Genomic DNA, 16,000 nt, shown 5'->3' with positions numbered 1-16,000 from the left:
TCAGCAGTGCACCTGTGCCACTGAATATCCAGTATAAGTTTATTGGACTCACTCAGCTGGCCTCTTTGTTGATTAGTATCTACCTCAAGATGTTTTATTGCTTGTTTGGTTTTTATTACTGAATTCTGAATTAGTAGATGCCTGGAAATCTTCAGGCAAAATTAAATTCCTCTTGGTCCCAGTGACTTCCCTCAGGCTAGTCTAAATTGTTACTTACTTTTTCTCCAGTGCCAAAGTATTAACTGAATCACAGTCATTGGCAGTGGTACAGTTTGTTTGGTTTTTTTAATTTTTCTTTATTTAAACTGGGTTAATAACATGAGGTAATGGAAAGTTACTTGAAACTTACTTTATAACTAATTTAAAGCAACAAATATATTAATACTTCAAGTATATTAATATTCTTTTCTAATTTTTTTGTATTATTACTTTATTTTTATTTTATGTCTCCTTTTTGGTTTATAGCATTTTGTAATAAGATATGTGCAATTTTTATTATTTTAGCAACTTTTTCTAAATCTAAGGGTCATCGCAGCAGCAACCCATCTTTTAAATTTTTGTAATGTTTAAAGCAATTAAAGAACCAGAGATTTTAAAAAGCTTTAGGCACTAGTCTCTTCTCTGGAATGAAATGAAAATCTGAATAAAAAGGAAGATATTCTATTCTTGGTTTTTATTTATTTATTTATTTATTTATTTAATATTTTGGTAGTACTGCTGCTTTAATCCTGTGGTAATTTAAATTAATCCCAATAATATAGAAAGTACTGCTTGGCTGTCATAGATACAGCTTCTTAATGATATGGGTATGGTCCCAGCAATTCATTCAGTAGATTTGTATATGAAAATTGTTCTTCCCCCACCCCCATAAATGGTATGTTGTAGGTACAGGTTTAAAAATACTGGTGTATTTCTACTGCAGTATTTCTATGAGCACTAAATTATGAGATTTTGAACACTGTTTAGGTTTTATACATTGTTTAGATGTACATCAAGATGGACTAATGTGGATCCGAACAGTATGCAATGTGCTGAAATTCTGAAATGAACTTTTTGTTGGCAGACTCTTGAGCAGAATGAGAATCTGTGTCTTGTACAGTATAACCCCACTGCAAGGCGCAGGATGCAGGTTTGTGAAGTTGCTATTCGAACAAGAGATTTGGTTATAACCCCATCCCTCTGCCTCCCTTTTTCTCGACATGTTTGGTGGGATCCTTTTGCCACGTTGATTCTCTATGTTGCACTGTTTTCCACTAGGATGCTCTTGCCCTTTTCTGCCTACTATTGTTTTGGGAATAGGTTCTGGGTTCCCAAAGTTACACATTTCCCAGTTTTACTGGTTGGACCAGAGGGAATTTTATTTTTTTAAGACACTACCACATGCTTTTCAGTTGTCTCGTTACTTCATTTATGCTTTGTGTTTTCCTTTTTTACAGAGCATGTTTAATTCCAACCGACAAAAAATTGTGGAGAGGACAGATATCTTGAATCAGGAGTGGAAACAGCGTAGGATACAGCCTGTACACATCATGACTTCTGTGAGCTCATTACGAGGGACCAGGGAGGTTGGTTAGCAAAGCATGTTATTTGATTTCCAATTACAAACTTGTCAGCATGTTTCCTTTTTTTATCAGTGCAAAATAGGCTGGCAGTTTGCAGGAAATTGAATTGTCACATTGCTATATTGCAGCTGCTGACTTCTCCTCTCTGAACACTACTTCAGCTAGAGTGCTCATGTACTGCTGAGCATTCCTGGAAAGTTTCTTTTCCATCGATGAGCAGGTTAAATTAGCCATGCTGTCTGAGTGACGGCATCCTACGACACATGACGTGGAGCTCTCTCTCCAAGTATTCAGAGCTTTCCTCTGCTGCATGAACACGCAGTCAGTTACTCCTCAGTCATTTTTTTCCCGCGCTTCGCATGGACATGTTGAAGGCTCCTTTCCACCATATTTTTCTCCTCAGAAAATTTTTTTCACGCAAGCAATCCCCAAAAAAGCCTGGCTTTAAGTATTGTCAGTGCGGACAGATCATGTCTGTCTCCTAGAGCGCAGCACCAAAGAGCGTCTAAGATCGCAACTCTTTGAGAGAGGGGATGGAAGGTCACCGGCTGGTAGCTATGCTCAGTCATCCAGGCACTTGACGCACTGTTGTCTGAGTCCAGACCTAAGATTAAGGCTTCGAATCCTGTTCAGCCCTCTACCCTGGCTAGGGTGAGTGAGGCCTTGGGGGTTCCTGGTCTCAAAAACACCAAAGAACCCCATTCCAAGACAACCTAGCTGTGTCATCGAAGCATAATGTCTCCGAACGCACCGAAGGGAAGAAGTTGTCTGGGCTCACGAAGCAAGAAAAGCCTCACGGTGCATCAGCTCACGAGGCTCAGAAAACGACACAGAGAGGGAGTCTCTTTGAATCAATGCAAACCAAGGTCTGCGTCGAAGTGGCATAGAGTAGCATCGGCACAATGCAACGCACATCACATTGCTGCAAAGACAAGTACTGCATCAAAGCAAAAGCAGGAAATGCAGAAAGGCACCCCGATGCAGATTCCATCGCTGGAAAAGAGGCATGCCCAGTCGGTTTCTTCCAAGCAGCCTCAAGATTCCAATTTACAAATTAGGACTCTGCCCTCTTAGAAAAGGAGGAGGGAAGATCTGTCTATGCCTTCTCGTCAGTTTATGGATCCAATTCTGGATACTTTATCAGCTTGAGTAAGATCTGCTTTCAGACCTTACTCCTTAAGCTCGGCGTCCTCATCTCCACGGGAGGTTCAAGAGGTTTACACCGATCTTTTGACTCTTTCCAGACAGATGCCATCTTCTCCAGTACAAGACACGTTCAACTTACTGGACCTCAGAGCCATCAAAAATGCTCTCATCACTTTCAGCCACCTGTTTTAGAACAAGTCAGTACGATTCACATGGACAACCAGGTAGCTATGTTTTACATAAACAAGCAGGGAGGGTCCGGTTCATGGATGCTGTGCAGGCAAGTTTTCTTGATTTGGGAGTTAGCCATCAACCAGACGATTTCCATTACCTTCGAAGCACATTGTATATTCAAGGGAAGAGCTCAGTAACCCACATTCCAGAGGCAGCACTGAGAGGAGAGGATCACTGAGAGGAGAGGATCACTGAAAGGAATCAGTAAGTTTTTGCTTGGGACATTGTCTTTTTTAAAAGTATTGGAGCAAAGTTAACTATTTGGGAATATTATTTAGTGTGTTTGTGCTTTTAATAGTCAGGCAATGTATAAACAAGTTAGACTGTATTTTTAAATAGTTAATAAGGCAGCTAGTAAACAGTAGGTAGTGTGTTTATTTTTAAAAGTCTGTAAGGCAGCTAGTAAGCAGAATTGAGTGTATTTAAAAAAAAACAAAACCAAACGCACAAAAAAACAAACCCCAAAAAAGTAGCCAGAAGCTAGAAATAAGCTAGGAGCAGTGTATACCTAAGTAAAAAGTTTGAAAAGTTCAGTTCAGTTACTCACCTTGGAAAGGTGTTGAAGTAGTGTGATTTGGTTTCAATAGGTACCAACATTTGTTAATCAAGAGAGCAGTGAGTCACTCTGGCTGACTAACTGAAGTTAGACGTGAGGATCACCTGGTAACATGCCTACCTGGTGTGAAGGTGGCGGACCTCACGTGTCACCTAGATAGGATTTTAGACTGTGCTGGGGAGGAGCCGGCTGTTGTGGTACATGTGGGCACCAACGACATAGGAAAATGTGGGAGGGAGGTTCTGGAAGCCAAATTTAGGCTCTTAGGTAGAAAACTTAAATCCAGAACCTCCAGGGTAGCATTCTTTGAAATGCTCCCTGTTCCACGTGCAGGTAACCAGAGGCAGGCAGAGCTCCGGAGTCTCAATGTTTGGATGAGATGATGGTGCAAGGAAGAGGGATTCAGTTTTGTTAGGAACTGGGGAACCTTTTGGGGAAGGGGGGGTCTCTTCCGAAGGGATGGGCTTCACCTTAACCAGGGTGGAACCAGACTGCTGGCGCTAACTTTTAAAAAGGAGATAGAGCAGCTTTTAAACTAGAACAAAGGGGAAAGCCGACAGTCACTCAGCAGTGCATGGTTCGGAGAGAGGTATCGTCAAAGGATACTAATGATGCATTAGAATTAGGGTATTCCGACAGTGAGGTTCCAATAATAAGAAAAGTAGTCCCAAGTGCCTGTAACTAAAAACTCACCTGAGCTAAAAAATTCTAACTTATCCCTATCAATTAAAAAGCAGAATGAAAATACAAACAAAAAACAAACTTTGAAATGTTTGTATGCCAATGCCAGAAGTCTAAGAAGTAAGATAGGAGAATTAGAATGTATAGCAGTGAATGATGACATAGACTTAATTGGCATCTCAGAGACATGGTGGAAAGAGGACAACCAATGGGACAGTGCTATAACCAGGGTACAAATTATATCACAATGACAGAGAGGAGCACCCGGGAGGCGGTGTGGCACTTTATGTCTGGAATGGCATAGAGTCCAACAGGATAAACATCCTGCATGAGACTAAACGTACAATTGAATCTTTATGGGTAGAAATCCCTTGTGTGTTGGGAAGACTATAGTGATAGGAGTATACTACCGTCCACCTGGTCAAGATGGTGAGACTGACAGTGAAATGCTAAGAGAATTTAGGGAAGCTAACCAAATTGGTAGTGCGGTAATAATGGGGGACTTCAGTTACCCCAATATTGACTGGGTAAGTGTATCATCGGGACATGCTAGAGAGATAACGTTCCTGGATGGAATAAATGATAGCTTTATGGAGCAATTGGTTCAGGAACCAACGAGAGAGGGAGCAATTTTAGATCTAATTCTCAGTGGAGAACAGAATTTGGTGAGAGAGGTAACTGTGGTGGGGCCGCTTGGCAATAGTGATCATAATATGATCAAATTTGATTTAATGACTGGAAGGGGGCAGTAAGCAAATCCATGGTCTTGTGCTAAACTTTCAAAAGGGAAACTTTGATAAAATGAGAAAAATTGTTAGAAAAAAACTGAAAGGAGCAGCTACAAAAGTAAAAAGTGTGCAAGAGGCGTGGTCATTGTTAAAAATTACCACCCTAGAAGCACAATCCAGATGTATTCCACACATTAAGAAAGGTGGAAAGAAGGCAAAACAATTACCGGCATGGTTAAAAGGGGAGGTAAAAGAAGCTATTTTAGCTAAAAGATCTGCATTCAAAAATTGGAAGAAGGATCCAACAGAAGAAAATAGGATAATGCATAAACGTTGGCAAGTTAAATGTAAGACATTGATAAGACAGGCTAAGAGAGAATTTGAAAAGAATTTGGCCGTAGAGGCAAAAACTCACAGTAAAAACCTTTAAAAATATAAATGAAGCAGAAAGCCTGTGAGGGAGTCAGTTGGACCGTTAGATGCTCGAGGGGTTAAAGGGGCATTTAGAGAAGATAAGGCCATCGCGGAAAGATTAAATGATTTCTTTTCTTCGGTGTTTACTGAAGAGGATGTTGGGGAGGTATCCGTACTGGAGAAGGTTTTCATGGGTAATGATTCAGATGGACTGAACCAAATCACGGTGAACCTAGAAGATGTGGTAGACCTGATTGATAAACTTAAGAGTAGTAAATCACCTGGACCGGATTGTATACACCCCAGAGTTCTGAAGGAACTAAAAAATGAAATTTCAGACCTATTAGTAAAAATTTGTAACCTGTCATTAAAATCACCCATTGTACCTTAAGACTGGAGGATAGCTAATGTAACCCCCATATTTAAAAAGGGCTCCAGGTGTGATGTGGGAAACTATAGACCGGTTAGCCTGACTTCAGTGCCAGGAAAAATAATGGAAAGTATTCTAAACATCAAAATCACAGAACATATAGAAAGACATGGTTTAATGGAACAAAGACAGCATGGCTTTACCCAAGGCAAGTCTTGCCTCACAAATCTGCTTCACTTTTTTGAAGGAGTTAATAAACATGTGGATAAAGGTGAACCTGTAGATGTAGTGTACTTGGATTTTCAAAAGGCATTTGACAAAGTTCCTCATGAGAGGCTTCTAGGTAAAATAAAAAGTCATGGGATAGGTGGCGATGTCCTTTCGTGGATTACAAACTGGCTAAAAGACAGGAAACAGAGAGCAGGATTAAATGGACAATTTTCTCAGTGGAAGGGAGTGGGCAGTGGAGTGCCTCAGGGATCTGTATTGGGACCCTTACTTTTCAATATATTTATAAATGATCTGGAAAGAAATACGACGAGTGAGGTAATCAAATTTGCAGATGATACAAAATTGTTCAGAGTAGTTAAATCACAAGCATATTGTGATAAATTGCAGGAAGACCTTGTGAGGCTGGAAAATTGGGCATCAAAATAGCAGATGAAATTTAATGTGGACAAGTGCAAGGTGATGCGTATAGGGAAAAATAACCCATGCTATAGTTACACAATGTTAGGTTCCATATTAGGTGCTACTACCCAAGAAAGAGATCTAGGCGTCATAGTGGATCGTTGGTTCAGTGTGCTGCGGCAGTCAAAAAAGCAAACAGAATGTTGGGAATTATTAGAAAGGGAATGGTGAATAAAATGGAAAATGTCATAATGCCTCTGTATCGCTCCATGATGAATCCGCACCTTGAATACTGTGTACAATTCTCGTTGCCGCATCTCAGAAAAGATATAGTTGCGATGGAGAAGGTACAGAGAAGGGCAACCAAAATGATAAAGGGAGTGGAACAGCTCCCCTATGAGGAAAGACTAAAGAGGTTAAGACTTTTCACCTTGGAAAAGAGACGGCTGAGGGGGCATATGATAGAGGTGTTTAAAATCATGAGAGGTCTAGAACGGGTAGATGTGAATCGGTTTTTTACTCTTTCGGATAATAGAAAGACTAGGGGGGCACTCCATGAAGTTAGCATGTGGCACATTTAAAACTAATCGGAGAAAGTTCTTTTTCACTCAATGCACAATTAAACTCTTTAATTTGTTGCCAGAAGATGTGGTTAGTGTAGTTAGTATAGCTGTGTTTAAAAAAGGATTGGATAAGTTCTTTGAGAAGAAGTCCATTACCTGCTATTAATTAAATTGACTTAGATAATAACCACTGCTATTACTAGCAACGGTAACATGGAATAGACTTAGTTTTTGGGTACTTGCCAGGTTCTTATGGCCTGGATTGGCCACTGTTGGAAACAGGATGCTGGGCTTGATGGACTCTTGGTTTGACCCAGTATGGCATGTTCTTATGTTCTTAATATGCTGGCAGACTGAGTGGTCCCTAAATCAGGCAATAGTCAACAAACTCTTTCTTGATTGGGGCCTGCCGGAGATAGACCTGGTCACGACAGAGCACAACAGGAAGCCTCAGAGGTTTTGTTTCATTCAGCCCAATCGACACAGGGAAGCTCCAGATGCTTTCCTGATCTCATGGGCAACTGGACTCTTGTACGCTTTTCCTCCAATTCCTCTTATTTCTCGAACAGTTTAAAAGTTGATTCAAGACAGAACCTAGATGATTCTCATAACTCCAGCATGGCCAAGACAGCCTTGGTATGCTTATCTCGTGCAATATTGAATATAGAGTCCAAGGTCTCTGGATCACGAGCCATAACTTCTGACTTGGGAAGTGGGGGGGGGGGGGGGGGCACTCTTTCATCCTCTGCAGTCTTCACTTCATCTAACAGCATGGATGTTGAATGCGACATTCTGAATAAACTGACCCTTCCTGTCCCAATATAGGTTCTAGAAAACAATCCACTCATCGCAAATACTCATTCAATGGAAACTGTACACGAGATGGTGTGCCCTTCACTCTATTGACTCTTTTACATCTTCGCCGAAAGAATTATCTACCTACATCATTTGTCCAGGACCGAACTAGCAACGTTCTTGGTCAGAGTACATCTAGGTGCAATTGCAGCCTACTATGATGAAAACACTGATTTTTTCCATCACGGTTCATTCCTTTATATCTCAGTTTATAAGGGACTTCTCCATCTCAATACTCCTCTTGAAACCGGCCCGTCCCATGGGAACATAAACGTGGGTGTTGACATCTTTCATGAGGGATCCCTTCAAAATGATCGGTTTCCATTGAAGTACTATTTCTAGTAGCCGTCACTTCAACAAGAAGAGTGAGTGAGCTACAGTCCTTGGTTCATTTCTCTCCCTATCTACAATTCTTCAATGATAAGGTAGTTCTTCGAACGCATCCAAAATTTCTGCCCAAGGATGTGTCAGCTTTTCATATCAACCACGGCATTACACTTCCAACTCTTTCCAGAAGCCCCACAAGAAAGAAAGGGAAAGACTGTGGCATACTCTGGATTTCAAAAGGGTGTTGGCTTAAAGGCATATGAAATCTTAACAACTGTTTTCACCTAAAATCCAAATGCCTTGGGAGTGGCAATAACCAAAAGGACACTGTCTAATTGGATCTTCTGCCCCATTCATCACTGCTACCTTTCAACACACTCTTCCTTGACCAGCTCAGTTACATTAAATGAAGTGAGGGCCACAGCCTCCTCGGTTGCGTACCTGCACAATGTTCCTATCAAAGAGATTTTCAGGGGGGCCACCTGGTCTTCATTACACACATTCACTTTCCATTATTGCTTGGACAGTGCAGTGGGACAAGTGGTCTTGAACTAGAGCTGAGCAGTGCTTCCTAAGCTTGGGACTCCCCAGACAGCATGGCTAATTCAGCCTGTTTATCAAATTTTCCGAAGATAGCAGGATGAGTTATCCAAGCAACACCCGCCTGCCTCCCTGGGCAGCTTTTTACCTTGCATCCTGGACAGCACTTGTCTAATGCTTAATCATTGACTGAGGAGTAACTGATGGCGCATGCGTTGAACTGCCGCGGAGGCACCAACAGAGCAAAAGCTCTGAATACTTAGAGAGCTCCGCATGGTGCATCATCAGATTGATGTCACCTAGACAGCATGCCAAATTTATCCTGCTATCTATGGAAAAAAACGTTTACAGTAAGAAAAACTTGCTTTTTTTCACACTGGCTTGACATGTATATAGCACTTTTATTCTGTTTATATATTGTGATACACCCAGGACTGGATATAAGATTTTGTCAACCATAGCCAGTGCCAATGACAGCACCCCTTTTAAAGCTTTGGTAGTATATTGCCCTAAAGCATCTCTTTTTTTTTTTTTGGTCTGCATATTTGGCGCCCTAGGGCATTTGCCTATGTTGCTTATGCCGCTTTATGCCTATATCTGGGCCTTGATAGAACACATTTAATTTTTTTTTTTTGGCAAAAAACTGTTTATTGAATTTTCAACACAACACCATATTTAATTTTTTGTGCTCTGTGCTGATGTCATTCGAGTCATCTTTTGCATTCAGTATTTATTTATTTTTTTAAGTTTTGTGTGCTTTGTAAATGTATTGAATTAGAGAATGACTGCGGTAAGCATGAGATAGGCCGATGACACCATAAACGGATGTTTTTGATGCTTGCTTTTGCAAATAATTTTGGATTTATAGTCCTGTTTCTACTGAGAAAAGTTAAGAAGAAATCCTAGAACAGGGGTAGGCAACTGTATTCCTAAGTGTCACAAATAGCTCTGATTTTCAAGATATCCATTATGAATATATATAAGATATAGTTGTATATAATTGTTGTGATTGTGGACCCCTAAGCCAAGAGAGCAAAGCCTACCTGAGAGGAGACTTCCTGAGCTCTCGTCTGTGAGGCAGAATCTCAGTGTCAGTTCGGCAGCGGTCAGTAGCGGAATCCAGTACACAGAGTCGAAACAGGCAGCAGAGTCTAGTAACAATCCAAGGGTCGAGGCAGGCAATGAGCAGCAGAGTCCAGTGAGAATCCAAGGATCGAGGCAGGCAGCGAGCAGCAGAGTCCAGTAACAATCCAAAGTCAGAGATGGGAGACAATCCAGAAGGAAGGGAGCAGGGCAGGAATGGAGAGGAGCAGGAATCAAGACGAGGAGATCACGCAGCCAGCAGCTTCAGGAGACCTGTTGCAGCGACAAGGCTGAAGAGTAGGGACTAGGTTTAAATAGTCCCTACTGGATGACATCAGGGAGGAACCATGGGAACTTTTCCTGTCGCGGTTCCTTTAAGAGCCGGTGCGGGGTGCGCGCCTGGGTCACATCTGGCCTGGGTGGATTTGGAGGCGTGCCGACCAGCCAGGAGATCACAGCGGTGTCTCTTCGTCACTGCAAGAGAGGACGGCTTGGCTCTGGGGTTCGGCCGGGTAAGCGAGGTCGGCCGAATGTTGCTGCGGCTAGCCAACGTAACAATAATGGAGACAGTGGAGGGACATAAAAGGATTAGATAAGAATGAAAGTGAAAAAACAATGAACGAAGGAAATGGGCAAGATGATTTTGCACACTTTATCATCCTAAAATGATATTGCAGTCATTTGGGGAAAACATAGTGAAAAAGTGTAACTTGTACCATTGTAGCGAATTTGTATCATTTTATCCGTGAATGCCTTCCACTGTAATTATGTATCATTAATGCTCTGTATGTATATCCTTACTTAGTTGTATATGCATCTTCATACCCATGAGGTAATACCAACCCCCATTTAATGTTACACCCCCTCCAAGTTCCAAGCACCCTGTTCCATGTATTACGCTTTAAGTTCCATGTAAACCGATATGTTTCGACGAATACTGGTCTATAAAAGCTTTCAAATAAATATATTTAGTGAAGACATGTTAGATCACATGCAGAGTTTATTTCATTTATTAAAAATATTTATAGCTCAAGCATGTTCTCAGTGGGACAGAACAGAAATCTGCTCAATAATCCAAGCTACAGCAAAGGGCCAGAAAAGAAAAACCAGGAGGAACAGCTGGAAAGCTATGAGCGCACATGCTCATACTCTGGGAAATAAAATTCACATCTGTAGGCCCTAAAGGTGGAAGCCGACTTGGATACAGAGATATGTCTGAGTGAATCTCATGAATGGGCTACAACCATACTAGGCTATAATTTGCTCAGGAAGGATAATGAGGACAGAAAAGGGGGAGGTATAACTCTTTATGTCAAACATGATATCCAAACAGAGATGCAGGGAGCATGGGGAAAGGAGGAAGCATTATGGGCTGGCTTAAAGAGACAATGGCAATTCCATTACGCTGGAACTGTGCCTGATTCTATGCGTTCTGCTATAACTATTTACACTTCTGGGCATTCATTGCAATCACAAAGAACAATACTACTAATAAGACCCTCAACAAAAACAGCTCGACTGATGGAAACTTGCACAAATGCATGTTATCGATGTTCCGATGTTATGGAATTCTGTGGAAATCCATTTGTTAGAATGTTATGACTTTTAAAAAGAAAGTAAAATATTTTCTGTTTGAACAGGTGTTTTTGTCTCTGCCTACCAAATTGCTATATATTGAAGATGTTAACTAGTACTTTTTGTGCAGTGCCTAAGTATTTGTATTTTAAGATGTTTTGTTTCTCTTACATAATCTTTACGTAAAACTATTTTTTTTTATGAATGTACCCTGCTGAGAACAAGATTTCTGGATGTGCTAGCTATAAGTATTTTTAAATAAATACATTGGAGTGGTCTACAGGCCTCCCACTCAGGACTGAACAGAGATCAGGCCAGAGATCCAGAAGGTGGGTAGGAGGGGTGAAGTATTGTTAGTTGGAGATTTTAACCTCCGCATGTGGATTGGCATATCCCTTCTCCAGAATCTGTAAGAAGCAGAGATATTTTGGATGCCCATCAAGGGACTCTGCTCAAATAAATGGTGATAGAACCCACGAAGGGAGGGGAGCGATACTGGACAGAGTACTTAGAAATGGAGACCGTATTTCTAATTTCCAGGTAGGTACCCACCTGAGCACCATGTATCATCAGACAGTATGGCTTGATATAATGGCTGAGGTGTAGAAAAGTCACATGAAGCTCAAAGCTTTTGTACAATGGGGAAGTACCTTGAGGAGAGCTGGAAGGTTGGGAAAAGAAAAGTGAAGTGCAACAACAGTGGGCCAAGCTAAAGGCAACAAATATTTATATGAGAAAAGTAAATAAAAAGGGAAATGGATATGGTTCCTCAAAATGCTGACTTAAAAAAATAAAAGGCAAGATAACTAGCATTCAAAAAGAACAACACAGGGAAGAATATCTGGTGACGTGAAAAGGGACAAGAAAAAAATCATAATGGCAAATGTTCAAGTGGAAGAAAGGGTTGCTGAAGAGGTAAAGCGTGGACACAAAATGTACTTTTTAGATATGTCAGAGAAAAGAGGAAGGCCAGAGTTGAAATTATAAGACTGAAAGGTGACAAGGAACAATGTATAGAGAAAAACAAGGAAAATGCAGAAATAGTTAACAAATACTGTAGTTCAGTATTCACTAAAGGTGTCATTGGAGGACTGTTGCTGGTTAGCAAGAGTTGAGAAGTGTGTGGGGTAGATACCAGCCCATTTACAGAAAAGTGTTTGGGTGGAACTAGCAAGACTGAAAATAGACAATGCCATGGGCCAGGATGAGATACTACCCAGGATACTAAGGGAGATTAAAGAGGTGCTGGCGGGTCCACTGAAGGACCTGTTCTTTAGATCCTTGGAGATAAGAGTGGTGTGCTAGATTGGAGAAGGACTTCTTAAAAGTGGTAGCAGAGAGGAGGTGGGAACTACAAGTCAGTTAGCTTTATCTTGGTGGTGGGAAAATTAATGGAGACTCTGAAGGAAAGGATAATGAACTATATGCAATCCAGTGAGTTGCAGGATATGCAGCATCATGCTTTTACGCAAAGAAGGTCATGTCAAATCTGCAATGACTTTTTTTTAATTGGATGACTAGGGAATTAGTTCAAGGGTAGGCACATGATATGGTCTACTTGGATGTCAGCAAACCTTATGTGACAGTCCCACATAGGAGACTCATCAATAAAATGAGCAGCTTCGGAGTAGATCCTAACACAGGGGTCGGGAACCTTTTTGGCTGAGAGAGCCATGAACGCCACATATTTTAAAATGTAATTCCGTGAGAGCCATACTAACTACAACCCCCTACTCTCCTGATGCCCCCCAAGACCTGCCAAATAAATTTACTACAACCCCCCACCCTCCTGACCCCCCCAAGACCTGCCAAAAGTCCCTGGTGGTCCAGTGGGGGTCCAGGGCTCGCAGACAAATCTTTAATAAAAAAGTAAAAATCTAACAAAACCCCCCACCCTCCTGATGCCCCCCAAGACCTCCAAAATTAATTTCCTACAACCCCCCACCCTACTGACGCCCCCCCCAAGACATCCAAAATTAATTTACCACAACTCCCACCCTCCTGACCCCCCCCCCCCCCAAGACCTGCCAAAAGTCCCTGGTGGTCCAGCGGAAGTCCAAGGCTCGCAGACAAATCTTTAATAAAAAAGTAAAAATCTAACAAAACCCCCCACCCTCCTGACACCCCCCCAAGACCTCCAAAATTAATTTACTACAGCCCCCCACCCTCCTGACGCCCCCCAAGACCTGCCAAAAGTCCCTGGTGTTCCAGCGGGGGTCCGGGAGCGATCTCCTGGATTTGGGCTGTCGGCTGCCAGTAGTCAAAATGGCGCCGACGGCCCTTTGCCCTCATTATGTCACTGGGGTCGACCAATGGCAGCGGCAGCCCCTGTGACATAGTAAGGGCAAAGGGCCGTCGACGCCATTTTGATTACTGGCAGCCGACGGCCCTTTGCCCGTACTATGTCATAGGGGCTACCGCCGCCATTGGTCGACCCCAGTGACATAGTGAGGGCAAAGGGCTGTCGGCGCCATTTTGACTACTGGCAGCCGACAGCCCAAGTCCAGGAGATCGCTCCTGGACCCCCGCTGGACCACCAGGGACTTTTGGCAGGTCTTGGTGGGGGCAGGAGGGTGGGGGGTTTGTAGTAAATTAATTTTGAAGATCTTGGGGGGCGTCAGGAGGGTGGGGGGTTTTGTTAGATTTTTACTTTATTAAAGATTTGTCTGCGAGCCAGATGCAGCCATCAAAAGAGCCACATCTGGCTCGCGAGCCATAGGTTCCCGACCCCTGTCCTAACGTAGTAGAATGTATTAGAAACTGGTAGATGGAATTCTCTGAGAGGAGATCTAAACAATGCGCAATACAGAGGCATTGTGACATCCTCCATTTTATTTGCCATTGCCTTCCTAAATTCTGTTTTCTTTTTCGACCGCCACAGCACACTGAGCCAACTATTTCAATGTAAGAGTCAAGTTAGAAGGAAGTCTCTTTGTTTTTTAGATGACATTAAGATCAACAGCATAGACACCTCTGGAGGATTAGAGAAATGAGAAGTGATCTAAAAACTTGAGGAGTGATTGAATACTTCATATTTAACAGTCGGTGCAAAATAGTGCAGTCTCGTGCAGGTGGGGGTGCAGAAATCCAAAGGAACTGTACATAATGGGAGCGAGAGACTCATGTACGGACTGCGGAAGAGACCTTGGAGTGAGTGTATGTGTGTTTGTGACCTGAAGGTAGTGAAGTAATATGACAAGGGTGTGACTAGGGCCAGAGAGACACAGGGCTGCATAGAGAGAGGTCTAACCAATGCGAAAAAAATGATTGTAATGCCCCTGTTTGGGACATTGGCACTGGAGTACTGTGTTCAGTTCTGGAGGCCGTGTCTCAAAAAAGAGAGAAAATAGAAGCGGTCCAAATAGAGGCAACCAAAATGATGTGAGATCTGCACCAGAAGTCATATGAGATGAGACTAAAGAACCTAAATATATATATTCTACATAAGGACATAAGATATGCCATACTGAGTCAGACCAAGGGTCCATCAATCCCAGTATCCTGTCTCTCAACAGTGGCCAATCCAAGTTGCAAGTACGCAGACATTAAATAAATCTCACACCTTATTGAGAGTTTGATCATTCCCCTGTAGGCCACTACCAGACATATAGTGAATACACTAATACATTTAAAGGGCATTAGTAGTGGATATTACCTATTGATTATTATCAGTTTCTGGACGTCTTCTTCAGGAACTTAGCCAACCCTTTTTTAGACCCATCTACACTAGCATCTTTAAACACTTCCTCTGGCAATGAATTCCAGAGCTTAATTGTGCGTTGAGTGAAAGAATTTTCTCAGATTTGTTTTAAATGTGCTGTTTGCTAACTTCATGGAGTGCCCCCTAGTGCTTGTATTATCCAAAAGAATAAGTAACTCTTTCACATTTGCCAGTTAAAGTCCTTTCATGATTTTGTAGACCTCTATCATATCCCCCTTCAGCCATCTCTTCTCCAAGCTGAACAGCCCTGAACTCTTTAGCCTTTCCTCATAGAGGAGCCGTTCCATTTCCTTTATTTCTTTTGTCGCCCTTCTCTGTACTTTCTCCAGTGCAACTATATCTTTTTTTAAGATGCGGCACACAGTATTTAAGGTATGAACTAAACATTGACAATACAGAAGCATTGTGACATCCTCCATTTTATTTGCTGTTCCCTTCCTAACAATTCCTAAATTCTGTTTTCTTTTTCGACCGCCACAGCACATTGAGCCAATGATTTCAATGTAGTATCAACCGTGATGCCCAGATCTTTTTCCTGGGTGGTAACTCCTAAAATGGAACTTAACATCATGTAACTACAGCATGGATTATTTTTCCCCATATGCATCACCTTGCACTTGTCCACATTAAATTTCATTTGCCAGATACCCAATATTCCAGCCTTGCAGGATCCTCCTGCAATTTATCACAATCCACTTGTGATTTAACTACTCTGAAAGATATTGTGTCATCTGCAAATTTGATCACCTCACTTTTCGTACCTCTTTCCAGATCATTTATAAATATATTATCCAAGTACAGATCTATGAGGCAATCCACTGGTTTACCTTCATCCACTGTGAAAATAGATCATTTAATCATTCTCTCTGTTTCCTGTCTTTTAACCAGTTTGCAGTCCACAAAAGGACATCTCCTATCCCATGACGTTGTAGTTTTCTTAGAAGCCGCTCATGAGGGACTTTTGTCAAATGCCTTCTGAAAATCCAAACACACCACATCTGGTGGTTCACCTTTA

General features: G+C 41.9%; 1 protein-coding gene across 15 annotated transcripts in view; it reads left to right on the top strand.

Moving 5' to 3' along the window:
• Positions 1-16,000, top strand: part of EZH2 (enhancer of zeste 2 polycomb repressive complex 2 subunit) — a 425,637-nt gene that overhangs the window by 78,932 nt on the left and 330,705 nt on the right. For 9 of the 15 annotated variants that reach the window (XM_029589584.1, XM_029589586.1, XM_029589588.1 and 6 more), the window contains 2 exons: positions 1,064-1,129; positions 1,437-1,565. In XM_029589584.1, coding sequence (XP_029445444.1) covers positions 1,064-1,129; positions 1,437-1,565 — 195 coding nt within the window. The remainder of the gene's footprint in view (positions 1-1,063; positions 1,130-1,436; positions 1,566-16,000) is intronic. The other 6 variants (XM_029589599.1, XM_029589592.1, XM_029589598.1 and 3 more) reach the window with 3 other exon arrangements.

This window comes from Rhinatrema bivittatum, chromosome 2, assembly GCF_901001135.1.
Source record: "Rhinatrema bivittatum chromosome 2, aRhiBiv1.1, whole genome shotgun sequence".
Taxonomy (NCBI): domain Eukaryota; kingdom Metazoa; phylum Chordata; class Amphibia; order Gymnophiona; family Rhinatrematidae; genus Rhinatrema; species Rhinatrema bivittatum.
Note: the sequence above shows the minus strand (reverse complement) of the source record. Positions and strands in the feature narration are given on the sequence as shown.